Source organism: Dioscorea cayenensis, chromosome 16 (genome assembly GCF_009730915.1).
Source record: "Dioscorea cayenensis subsp. rotundata cultivar TDr96_F1 chromosome 16, TDr96_F1_v2_PseudoChromosome.rev07_lg8_w22 25.fasta, whole genome shotgun sequence".
NCBI classification, from domain to species: Eukaryota; Viridiplantae; Streptophyta; class Magnoliopsida; order Dioscoreales; family Dioscoreaceae; genus Dioscorea; species Dioscorea cayenensis.
This window is the reverse complement of record NC_052486.1, coordinates 6389713-6403301: the sequence shown is the minus strand read 5'-3', so window position 1 is coordinate 6403301 and position 13589 is coordinate 6389713. Positions and strand designations below refer to the sequence as shown.

At 34.1% G+C, this 13589-nt stretch overlaps 1 protein-coding gene and 1 long non-coding RNA gene across 6 annotated transcripts; one reads left to right on the top strand and one right to left on the bottom strand.

Moving 5' to 3' along the window:
* Window positions 1-1017: 1017 nt before the first annotated feature.
* Window positions 1018-7583, bottom strand: LOC120278762. 5 transcript variants are annotated; one of them, XR_005541763.1, is made up of 9 exons: window positions 7454-7583; window positions 7226-7366; window positions 6017-6074; window positions 5220-5280; window positions 4804-4923; window positions 3532-3730; window positions 1499-1613; window positions 1233-1365; window positions 1018-1144 (listed from the first exon to the last, which is right to left on the bottom strand). It is a non-coding gene; the product is annotated as an uncharacterized LOC120278762 (long non-coding RNA). The 5 variants fall into 5 exon arrangements; XR_005541762.1 differs by having other exon boundaries at window positions 1499-3730; window positions 7222-7366; XR_005541761.1 differs by having other exon boundaries at window positions 1499-3730.
* Window positions 7584-10953: 3370 nt separating this feature from the next.
* Window positions 10954-11954, top strand: LOC120278473. Its single transcript, XM_039285264.1, has 2 exons — window positions 10954-11247; window positions 11322-11954. Exons 1-2 carry the CDS (start codon window positions 10954-10956, stop codon window positions 11952-11954), a joined length of 927 nt encoding a protein of 308 aa, XP_039141198.1.
* The last annotated feature ends 1635 nt before the right edge of the window (window positions 11955-13589 follow it).

The following is a 13589-nucleotide window of genomic DNA, read 5'->3' as shown; positions in this document are numbered from 1 at the left end:
CATTTGTTTACAAGTTGCACAAAGCCTTATATAGGTTGAAATAGGCCCCTAGGGCCTGGTATGAAAGAATTGATGATCATTTTCTAAAGCAAGGATTTGAGAAAAATTCTAATGAGCATACTTTGTATAAAAGGTTGCAGGTGAAGGAAAAAATATTACTTGTTTGCATTTATGTGGATGATCTGATTTGTATGGGGACTTATATAGTGATGATAGAAGACTTCAAGCAAAATATGAAGAAAGTATTTGAAATGAGTGACTTAGGTCTAATGTCCTATTTCTTGGGCCTTGAAGTGAAGCAAGATCAAAGTGGTATTCATGTCTGTTAAAGGAAATAAGTGCAGGATTTATTAACTTCTTATGAAATGTAGCATTATAAGTCTGTCCTTACTCCTCTGAAATTAGACTATAAATTGTGTGGAAATTGGCATGAAGATCTGGTGAATTTGACTGAGTATAGACAATTGATTGGAAGATTAATGTATGTCACACATACAAGGCCTGATATAGCTTTTCCTATGAGCTTTCTTAGTAGATTCATGCATCGACCAGCTAAAAGAACTTTTGGAGAAGCAAAGCATACACTATAAGAAAATTGGTCTATAGTAGCAAAAAAATCCGCCGCTATAGGTCTTAAATTTGCCGCTACAAGTTATAGCAGCTAATCTTAAATTAGCCACTAAATCCTCCATTGTAATAAGGTTGTAACAAAAATGTACAATTATAGGGGTGGATTATATATGGTTCTAGCGGCGGAAGAAATCTGCCGCTATATGGGTTTTAATGCGTGGCGGATGTTACCGCCGTTGTAGGTCTAACATCAGTCAAACCATACCACTGCTTGATATATTAATATATTTTTCCCCCAACCTAAAATACAATAATAATTTAATTTTTACCAATAGTTGTTATTCATATCATTAAAAATCAACATCTACAATTGTAATGTTCATACACAACTAAAAATTTGTAAACATAGTCAACATTATAATTAATAATATTTATATCTAAAAAGTATACAAAATCTCATAATTTGTATTTACAAATACATCTTTACAAAAGCAAGGTTTTCCTCTACCTTTTTTAAGCTGGTAAAGATTGCATTCCTGAAGATTGCATTCCAAAACCCTCTGCTAATTAAGACCTGACAAGCATAGAAAAAAAAACCATGTGAATAAGGAGCAATTATCCAAAAAAATCATAATGAAGAAATAACAATCCAAGAACCAAACCCTTTGCATTGTTCATTTGAATCATGTCAATTGCATTAACATTGAAAAGGTTTTTCAATTTCTCATCACATAATAACCTTCTCTTGTTGGATGGATCTTGCAAACTGTTTTCCCGGATATAAGCCCAGGGTCTCTGAAACGTGAAATCAGAAAATTGAAATAAAAAGAAGAAGAAAAAGATGATGATGACAAGGATTTGGATATATTTCCTTGAAATAACTAAGTCTAAAAGAAACAACAAACTCACAAGATATTCAAGTCCTCACCTCTGCTCTGGCTAATTCTAAGACACCAATAAATATTTGAATTTATGGGGAGAGGCTACAGACTTTTGTAAAACCACCGCCCCTCCTCTTAGTTTCCTTACTGAGTTTGTTAGATCTACATAGTATGATGATGGACACAAATATCATGCATTAGAAAATGGTGCATCATGCTAAACCAATAAATTAATTCTGAAGAATAGGAAAGCACAAGCTGAAACAGCTCAAGCACTCAAATTTGAGAATTCTAGCATAAAATATCCCTCAGAGAAAAGATTGTGGACTGTTGAGACACATGCATGTGCCCACACGCACGCGTTTATCCAGTTAATCACTTGATCTTACACTTACACAAGGAAACAAAAGGAAGAAGCCTATCTAGTTGAGTTCATTAAAAAGTGGGTAAATGATAGAGGCAAATCAAGATATATATAACCTCATATCATATAAAATATAATATAAAAGAAATGGTCCAATAAATCAAGCCCTCCATCCCCTAACACTTCGAAGGCCTGCACAACTATATAAAAACTTTCCCAACAATCAAACACATTGCAGTAATAGAGAACAATAAGACTAAATAGCTCACATAATATGTATGCACATAATTGATGCATGCACTCTGCTCAGGCTTACCAATCTTGGATAAAATCAGGGTGCGGTTTATTATAAATAATTATAAGCCAAGATGATGATCAAAGGCCAATCAAACTGACATAGTTTACCTTGGTTCATTTATAAAAAGTACTAAAACAGACAAATGGGAATAACTAATTACATTGTTTCCCAGAGCATATACTTGCTGGTGTATTTAATCGAATAAGCACTATCAACATGGTTTCCAAAACAAACAGTAAATAGATAAGTTAGTGTGCAGACTGATACTCTTATCAAGAATGAATAATGATTATAATGCCAATGATTATATAAATTCTCTCTAACAACAATAGTAATAAAGGACCTGCATACTACTGATAAACAATAAATTTCAATTTAGTTTAAAAAAAAATCATGTTAAAAATATCCTGCCATTATCCCTCCACAAACAGGCATGCTTCAACTTGTAGCCAATTAATTTCAACTGCTTTTGCACCCAAGCACTAAAATACAATTAGTGCTTTATTCCAATAGAGAGAGAATCACAGTAGTTGATATTCCTAGCAAGCACTCTCAATGGTTTTTAAAACGTATGTACAGAAGAATGAGAAAACTATGTTTTGACTGCCAATAAATAATAACTTAAAAATTATAATCTGAATTTCATACATTTCACACATCACTGAAAGAGACAGAATGATAGTATAAATGGAGATAAAAACTTAAAAATTACCTGCTTCTAGTTATTATTTTATTAATTCCCTTCTTTCACCTTCTAGATTTTATGATAACAGATAAGATGAAATTAACTTGAATACCCATTAAAATTTAAAGAGTCAAGCAGCAACTAAAGACCTGGCTTTGGGAGAGACTTTTAATCTAGTGTTTAGGCTAAAATGTAAATGAAACAAACAATATGATAATAAGAGATCCAGATTTGTTCATAAGATGATCAAGCAAACATGTAAGGATAGAATTATAAATACATTTAGCCTACAGTTTTAGTTTAAAACTTTCCACGCTTAACAATCAGTAATTCCTATAATGACCAAAAATCTGAAAATTGGAGGAGACTAGCAATGAAATGTTTGGATGTGATCTTGGGCATGCCCGAACTACATAGTTCATGAAACCCTAGATTGAACCACTTGTTATGCTAAATCTCAAAAATCCATAAAGAAATTATAAACCTAAATACTCTTAGAAACATAAAAATAATCAAACCATATTGCTTCAACTCCTCACAAAACTATTAAATCATCCATCCAAATGCAAGAAAAATTAAACCTAAATTTGACAAGCAATTCGCTCTAAAAAAGAGGAATTCCATCCAAATACTCCTCATTTCACAATTAATCATCCTCATCCCACAGTAAAAATAGAAATTAAACTAGAACAAAGATCAAATGAAAGAACATGAATCAAAAGAGCATGAGGACCTAAACAATGGAGTGGAAGATGCTGCCGAGACCAATGCCGTCCTTAAAGAACTTATTGATTGGCAAGATGGTGTTGTTGGCCTTGTCAGAGCCGCTGTTGTCACATCATAGATGTGAAGCATGACTTCCTTCATCTCTCTCCGGCGGCAATCCCCTTCATCGTCTCCGACGATGCGCCGATCACTGCTCTCCAATTGGGCTATGAAGTTATGAAGTTGATTGGTTATTATACATGTAAATGTTCACGTGGTTTGTAATAACTTAAAAAAAAATTATAGCGAGATCCATTAGTCCCCAAACTTTACAGGTCCTTCAATAGATTAGAGAAGAGTGTTGTAAGTACTGAAAACACCACCAGCGTACTCTCTTATCATGTGCAATACTTTCAAACATCTTTTTTTGAGTGAATGTGGAAAAATTATGTTGACAACGATATGTAATTAAGTAGTATATGTTGAAGCCTCACATAATTTAAGTTCATTGTTTCATTGTGAGATCACTAGAACAATATGATAATAATGTGGAATGAAGAGCATAAAGTCTTACCGACATAAATACACACAACATCAAAAAGTACATAAAATTATTATCTTCAAGTGACCGATACATGTTGAAAAGACAATTATGAACATTGATGAATTATGATTGCACAACAAAGGTCGGTTGACCATTTCCATGTATCAATATGAGTTGCTAATGTATTTGGCATTTAGTGCAAGTGAAAATAGTAAACATATGCTAGTTTTAAGTCATGGAAAGAGAAATTCATTGAAACAATCGAATGATATCTGAAATGGCAAATTATGAGACCATGTTCTCATTTGCATTGTTTTTGCAATACAATTTACAAAGGAAAAAATCACATCACAATCAACAAATTAATAGCATGATAAATCAACTTAGAGAGGACTTGTTGGTGTTGTTGAATAACCTAAGTGTGTGATCTCCCAACTTGTGTGAGGAACAACTTGTTTATGCAAGGGTGTGTACTCCTTAAAATTAAATGGAAGTATGATGAAATCAGTATGAATAACACAAACCTTCAGAAAGAACTAAAAAGAACATGATATTGTCTGCTAACCTCCATTTTCGTTAATAGCTCATTTGCATCGGGAGAAGAAATGTATTTAAGTCAGGACAGAAGAAATGTTTTCAGGGTAAAAGAGAGGGAAAAAAATTATATCCAACATAGTTATGTTTGGTTTTCCAAACTCAACCAGGAATTTATTTTTAAAAAATTGCATGTATGATTGTACAATCAACAGGGGCTACCTCTTCGTAAGAGTACTCAAGCATGGTATCGGCTCCCAACCAAAGGCACACAGAGTCAGTATTCTCAATTCATGCTCAGGAATATATGCCCTCAAAAACCTCAAAATCAGCAACCAGTGCCTGGACATGAACATTTGGTAAATGATTCATTTAACACTAATGATTTGAATTACGGTTTGTAATTTCTACAGAGTATTTATAGCAATGGTAAAGGACATATCATGGGAAAATAACTCGAAGTAGGTCTAAGAAAACTATTAAAAACATAAGTCTAAAGCAGAATCACCAATATCAACAATCAAATAACCGATATAAGTCACCATTAGGCATGTAAAACTTGAGTGAAAATCTGAAACTGCATTAATTAAAACAAATCTAAGCTGTAAAAACACATCAAATTATTGCCTCATTAGTACCTTTCTTGGCTTGTAATGCATCCACAATAGCTAAACACTTCTCAGTGTCAGGAATTTTAGCCTATGAGGACAAAAGTAAAGCACTCAGTCATGGAAGAAAAAGACCTACAAACAAATTAAGGTTATAGGATTTATAATGATGTCCATTTCCAACACAATTTCAGGGTACCATTTGACTTGCATGTTTATTGGGGCTAATTGATTACTAGATCACTAAACTATGACTTATTTTCACTTTGATCACCGAACTTCAATTTGTATCAATTTGGTCACTCAACTTTAATTTGATTTCACCGAGCAATAGATCAAGAATTTCAACTCCTAATTTCAACTATGACTTATCTTCCCTATGACTTATTATTAAGTCTATTGGAGGTGTCTATGTCATTGAAAAAGAACTACATCATTTATTTGGGGGCCGAAATCTTTTGATTTATTACCTATTGAAATCAAATTAAAGTTGAGTGATTAAATTGATGCAAATTGAAAGTTTGATGATCAAAGTGAAAATGAGTCAAAGTTTAGTGACCTACTAAAAAATTTACCCCATGTTTATGCTAATGAAACCAAGAAACTAAAATTTTTTTTGCCTATCATAGTATTATCTTATAGCTTTCATACTCATCTTTCATAAATCTGGATAGTGTCATAGAGGTCAAGAAAAAATGAACACAGAAAATGGAGATCACAGTAATTTTTGCATTCTCAATGACATGCTCAGTCTCTTGTCTGACTTTAACAGAGTTTAGCATAAATGACAGAAAAAGATATGATAACTACTAATTGATTCACTAGACCTGGAGATCCCTTTGTTGTGCTAAAAGTTTCATCTCTACTATCTTGTACTGATGAAGCCTGTGAAAAAGAAAATGCAAAATAATTATTCAAAGTGAAGATCATAAGTAGTAATAAAAATAGAAAAGATGAAAATCTCATGTCAATTACCAGAAAACACACATAATAAACGGACACTATTAGTCATTGTTGCATGGTTAATATGGTTTGTAGTACACATTCACAGTTTAGAAATCCTTTCTTAAACAAGAGTATCTAATGTTGACAAGGTTATCATACACGAATCTTTATATCCAGGAGAAATGGATAGCAAGACCTGTCATGGTGCTGAGAGAGGAGAAATACATCAAGGGAAGGTACAAGATACAATACTAGTGTATGTGGATAGCTTAGAAATTAAGCCAATAGCTTCTTCATTCTAAAAGCGATCCAAGTCATACCCACATGACTCAATGTCAAAGCCACAAATGAAAAAAAATCTCGAGAAGCAAGAAAGTCCTCTTTTGAAGAATTACATAGCCAAGATAATCAGCCATATGCACAGACTTACAGAAAGAAATCCTCCTGCAACTAACAATATCTTGCACTTAGGTTTTCAATGAAATTCATCCAAGGAAAAATGAAATTTGCAAAAGCATATAAACCCAAGTTTTTGGCACACCCTATACCAGTAATGCTAGCAGCCTGGCCAATAATATGACCAGAACACTTGAAGCCAAGAATTTGCCTAACTCAATTTAGATATCAGCAAATGTTATTTAGCACCAAATCAACACAGATTTCCTGAAATGATTTCCAACCAGGAAACCAGACTTAAAGCAACAGAGAATAAGCAGAAGATTAACAGTTAGCCATTGATGATAAAAACTAAAGTAGAACGGCATAGGAACACAAATATTTAGAATAACATTAAATCACCACATTTAGCCTATGAAACTATCATTACAAAAAATTTTGGTCTCCTATCTCAAGTAACCAAATCCTTGCAGCTATTGGAACCTTTACATATATGGCAATGAAACAGTAGTTTTTTGGATAGAATCATCATGCAGGATTCCAAAATCTAGCAAACAATTCCAAAGTTTGCTAGACAATAACACTTGAGCATATACCTCCACCTCATCCTAAACCACACCAGCAAAGTGATCACGATCACAAGAGAGATCAGGAAGAAAAGAGGAGAGATTGGAAAATTGGAAACACATACTTACATCGATCTTGGCCGGAGCTAGGTAGGTGATGCCCATGTCGACGGAGACCTTAAGTTCCCCTTCTTCGGATAAGATGGCGGCTGCGCCGATGAGATCGATAACGGTGGACATCACCCCAGGGATCTAGTTCCCATCGGAGTCCTGCGGATCATCAAGATCATGGATGAGACCCGAGAAAGAGATGAATCGAGAGAAACACAGATAGAGAGGTTTGGAGTATGGACGGACGGTGAGGTGCATGAGCTTTCCCGATGACTCTGACCAAAACCCTAGATGGTTCGCCGGAGAGAATGGGAGAAGTGACTAAGAGAGAGAGAGAGAGAGAGAGATTTGCTGGTGAGAATGGGGGAAAGGGAGAGAGAGGGGGGTAAGGCCTTGCTTGGGAGAGGGTTATTGGAGGTTTTGTAAAGTAAGGTTCTCAACCAACCCTTGTTTGGATCCAGGGTTTTAGTAAGGGTAGGGTTTGAGGGGGTTAAATGGAGGGTTGAGAAACCTCCATTTACCCCCTTTTCTCAACCCTCCAAATTGGGGGGTTGAGAAAGTTTTGTTTTTTAACTGGACGAAAATACCCTTGAGCTTTTTAATAATTTCCATCCATTGTTAGGTTTTCAAAATTTCAGGGAAATTTGGCTGAGAGAGCTTCGGGCGGCTGAGAGAGCTTCACTGCATGTGAGCTTCACCGCAGCGACTCTGCCTGGAACTGGGGCCTAGACAATAGTTCCCCTTCATCTTTGGGTGAGACCCCTTCTCCTTCTCCATTGATCTCTTCCATCTACATAAATCTTTTCAGGTGCTTCTGTTCTTTCCCTGGTATTAATAGTTTTCAAATGTGAAATGCCATTGTTTCCATCTATGAATTTAGTTTATAGAGGCAACCTGTTGCTAATGTTCATAATTTGTGAAGTTCAGGTTGTGTATATAATTTGTATAATATTGGCTTTCATGTGAACTCTCATAGTTTTCTTAAGTAGCTTTTTTCTGCCCCTCTGTTTCCATTGAACATGCAAATGATGTTGATGCAGCTGTCGAATTTATAGTAGCTGATATTTTGCCTCGTTTTAGTGGACCACCAAAAGAAACACAAGGAATTAAACAATCTTCTCACAAAGGTGCGTACATCTATGGACTGAAATGTACCATCAATTGGAATTTGATTAAATTGAGAATAAAGAATATAGTAAGTGTAATTGATTTTAAAATTTCCAAAACCGCATTATACTTACTGATGTTGATGCTTGGGTTTTTTCTTTTCATGTATATCAGAATGAATAGCTAATGTTTCCTAAGGATATCATTAAAGTTCATGTTTTTTTAAACTATTATCTTTAAACTATAGACATGAAATTGTGGAATATATAAAATTATTCACACCCGTGAACAAGATATCAAGCATTCCAAATTATATAATATGCAGTGGATTTAAATTCAAAGAGTGAAGTGTTTTACTAATAAATAGTGTTGAAAGAAGTAATTATTTCTTTTTGATGATGGGATGGGTTTTTCTGTTAGAATTTATGTTTCTTAAAAAGATCACACCAACTTTGTCAACTAATCAAGCATGTGGCTTTTTCAAATAAACATAGTTTATAAAATTTGCTTATGCTATCATTGCCAGATACTTCCAATACTTCCTCTCCCCGCAAGAAAGTGTACATCATTCTCTCAAGCATCTTAAAGTCATTGATAATGATAACTAGGATCATAAATCAAGAGGATTTAAGATGAAGCCTGTTAAGATGTTTAGGTTGTGGAGGTGGACAATTATTTATTGCCAGGCATTGGGCTGAATGAAATTGTGTGTGTGAAAGGCACATTAAATAAATTTCTCATTTAATTCTTTAAAGCCAATATAAATGCTTTAAATTGTATCTCCTTTTCTTTGTATGACATATGGGTTATTTTTCCATAGTTAATGCATGTTATCATATTGTAGGGTCATACATTATTTTTGTGCAAAAATTTGATAATTTATTTTTTTAGATGGCGGACAAGAAAAAAAGCTATTGGACAATCCTTATATTAAATTGCAACGTTTGCACCATTTAGCAGCAATTCAAGTTATTATGCTAGTGATTAGTTGGATTGCAAGACGTAAGAAGGAACATAAGCATGTTAACAATCAAATTGCTCGTGAATTACGCCTTCATGGAGACCAAGCAAGAGATGAACTAATGTCACATTTGTTGTCAAGTGATCTGTGTCATAACATGATAAGAATGTGTCCTAGAGCTTTTCTAGGATTATGTGAAATATTAGTTAGAGACGGAGGTCTTAGACCAACTTTGCAAGTGTCTATCGAGGAGCAAGTTGCAAGAACTCTATATTTATTAGGTCATAATGTCTCCCATCGTGAACTATCTTTCTTCTTCCGTCGTTCTCGTGAGACAATCTCCTGTTATTTTCATAATGTATTGCAAGCTATAGTAGAGTTAGAGGAAAAATACTTAGTACAACCTGATGGCTCAGAAATCCCTTCAGAAATATTCAGCAGTAGTAGGTTCTATCCATATTTTAAGGTAATCGAATCCCCAATGAATTTTAATTTTATTACAATTGTGTATAGTGTGATTAAAATATTAAATTTATCCCAGGATTGTGTTGGTGCGATTGATGGAACACATGTTCATGTAAAAGTTTCCAATGCCGACGCTGCTAGGTTTCGTGGAAGGAAGGAATACCCAACACAAAAATGTGTTGGCTTCATGCACATCGATTTAAAAATTCACTTACGTGTTACACGGGTGGGAAGGAACAACATCCGATTCAAGAATAATGAAAAAATGCGTTAAGTAGAGCTTGTCCACTAAAAAAATCCCTCAAGGTAATTGTTGACATGATCTAATATTTTATTAGAGGCCATATATACACAAACAATGTTATAACATAGTCCATTTGTTATTTAGGAAAAATATTACGCTTGTTGATCTTTGGATTCATGTTAAGAAGTGGGCTTATTACACCATATAGAGGAGAGCAATACCACTTGAAGGAATACTCAAGGAACCCACCACGAAATCCACGTGAATTATTTAATCTTCGCCATGCATCTCTAAGAAATTCTATCGAGCTAGCATTTGGCGTCGTGAAGAACCGTTTTCCTATAATAGGGGAGCTCGGACGGAGCCACATTATGGTTTGGAAACACATTATTTTTTTGCATGTTGTATTTTGCACAATTATTTAATGGGTGTAGATCCTGATGATATATTAATTGCTCAAGTTGATAACGAACTTAGTGATGAAGTTCAAGATGAGCATGATGGCACTGGGGAAAATAGTGAAGAAACAATTGCCGGAGAAATTATTAGGGATGCTATAGCAGTTGAAATGTACACTAATTATGTCGAGTAAGTTATTGGTGCATTGTTACATGATTGATGTTGTCTTCACAGTGTAGTTTATTTTTTGTAAGGTTATGTTGAGTGAGTTCTTGATGTTGTCAAATGGATAATATTGTTAAATGAGTGATGTTGTTTTTGCATTGTTGTATAATGGATGATGTTGTTTTATGTACTAATTACATTGTTGTTAATGTAATGTAATGCATTTATTTTATTTCATTGTGTGCCTTCTTGCAAACTTTTTTAACTACAAATATGTATGGATTTTAAATATTCCATTGTTATTAATAATTTTGTGTTCTTATCAATGTAGTTTAAAATATGTCAAAGAGGAAATCAAGTTCAAATGTTCATGATGGAAGTAGCACGTGTATATGGACGTTTGCTATGGATGATGCTTTGATTGATGCGTACTTGCATCAACAAACAATGGGAAATAGAGTTGGTGGAACATTCACCACACATGCATTGGAGAACATAGTAAATGAAGTGAGAAGTAAATTTTTGGATAAGCCAATAGACAAAGAAAGAGCTCAAAACCGGATGAAAAATATAAAACGAGCTTTTATAAGGTGCTATGACATTTTCAAGAATGGAATGAACGGAATGAGCGGGTTTGCATGGAATCCAACTAGCGAAATGTGGCATGCTGAGTCTGAAGTATGGCAACATTTAATTGAGGTAAATTTTTGTACTTTGTTTAATAAAGAAGTAATGCTAATTACATTTTGATAACACCATTATTTTACATTTAGGCCAAACCAGAAGCTGTTGAATGGATGAATAAAAGGGTAAGAAATTATGAGAAACTTGTTCAACTTTATGGACAGGATCGGGCAACTGGGGTACAAGCGGAGACTGCATCAGAAATGAGGAGACGGAGGCGAAATGAAATAAATTCTTCAGGAAACACAATAGACGAAATTGATTTGTTAGTTTCACAGAACACAGTGAATTTAGAGAATTTGGGTGAAAGTCCAAATACTCATGAGCATGACAACGAAGGGCAAGATGAAGCATCACCAATGGCTACAAATCAACAATCACAAACTCAAGCTCCAAGTTCATCTAGGCACAAGAAGAATAAAGGAATGAATAATGATGATGACAATGGTGACAAAGTGGCTACAGTGATTGAGATAGTAGCTGATGCTCTTCTTCAATCAACCAACATGTTAGTTCAAGCATCTACCACAGATCCTACCAAAGATTATGATGTTTGGGGTATGCTCAAAGATTTAGGGATCTCACACCCTATTCTTGGAAAAGCTTACAGGTTTCTCATCAAAGATTCTAAGTTATTGGAAGGTTTAATTAGATGTCCAATAAAGGAACGCAAGGCTTTACTGTTGAGTTGGTTGGATTATGATGATGACCCACAACAATGAATGTTATAAGACTTTAGTAGTTTTTGTGAACAATTTGAACTTGTTTTTTGATGTTTGAACAATTTGAACTTGTTTATGATGTTTGAACAATTTCAACTTGTAAGCTGATCATATATCCTTGTCATGAAGCTGTGGTAAGACTACTTATATGATTAAGTTTCTTATATTTTTTTCAGAATGGAATGGTGGTGATTATGTAATATTACTTAGCTTGATGAATTGTTAGTAATATAATATAATGGCTGTGTGAGAGTTCAAGTGGCTCTCTTTATCAGGTCTTTTTTTCTGGAACCCGGCATCGGGCATCGAGGTCTTTATCATTTTTTTTTTAACCCCGGCATCGGGGTTCTTTATTAGTTATTCAATTATTTACAAAATTTAGAAAATTTAAAAAAAGAAACATAATTAATATAAATTCAAGATTTTAGTTAATTTTTATACTAATATTCATTTAATTATTAATAATTTGCTTTTACATTAATTGTTAACATAATTTTTCCTTTCATTTTTTAAAAAAGTTTCACAATATGCTTGAAAAAAAATTAAGATAAATCCCAAATCTTTAAATGAAAAACAAATTCCATTATCTCCAACAACAAACCCAAAACACTCATATATATTATCATCAACATATCTTTTTGTTATAAGGGTATTTTAGTAATATTACCATAATACCTTACTCTCTATTACCTTCAATTCAAACATTACAAGGTTTGGTAACCTCCATTTACCTTACCTTATTCCCAAACAAGGTATAACTTAAAAACTCCCTTTACCTTACTTTACCCTACCCTACCCTCCATTATGAACCTCTACTTCACCTCTCCCAAGCAAGGCCTAAGTTACTAGTAATTGACTTATTGGAGAGAATGAGGGAAAGGAAGAGAGAGACAGGTCACGGGTAATTAAAAAATTTATGAGCAGCGGGTTTAAAAATGGCCACTGGTATTTGTCGCTCCACGTCTGTATTGTTGTAGTGATATCTTGAGGTATTTAGTGGTACTCTAAATACTAGTATCATGTTTAGAAGAAATGCAAATGATCTTCTGATTAGGTTTTCTGACCGTGATTGGGAGGAAACTTAAAAGATAGAAAAAGCACCTCTGAAATGGTATTTTTGTATGGGAATGGTGCCATTTCATGGGCTTTAAAAAAAAACAAGAGATTGTAGCACTTCCATCAACTGAAGCAAGAGTATATAACCCTTTGTTCTACTTGTTGCCAAGGAGTATGGTTAATTAAATTGTTGTAGGAATGTGGTATGAAGCAAGAAGAACCCATTGATATTTTGTGTGATAACAAATCATGTATAGCAGTGGCAAAGAATCCAGTACTTATGCATGATAAAACCAAGTACATAGATGTAAAATACCATTTCATCCAAGAGTTGGTTTCAAAGCACATTGTGAATCTTCAATTTTGCAGGTCTGAAGAGCGGTTGGCAGATTTGTTACTAAAGGCTTAGATGCAAACAAACAAAGTCAATTTCGTGAAGCACTTGGGATGTGCAGTCTTCAATCAAGGGGAAGCTGTTAGAGTGTGATTGAAGAATGCTAGTTTAGGTGAATTTCAGATTGAGTCGGTGTTTGTTTTTTTTTATTAAAAGGAGCTCAAAAGCCTTTTATTAGCAAAGAA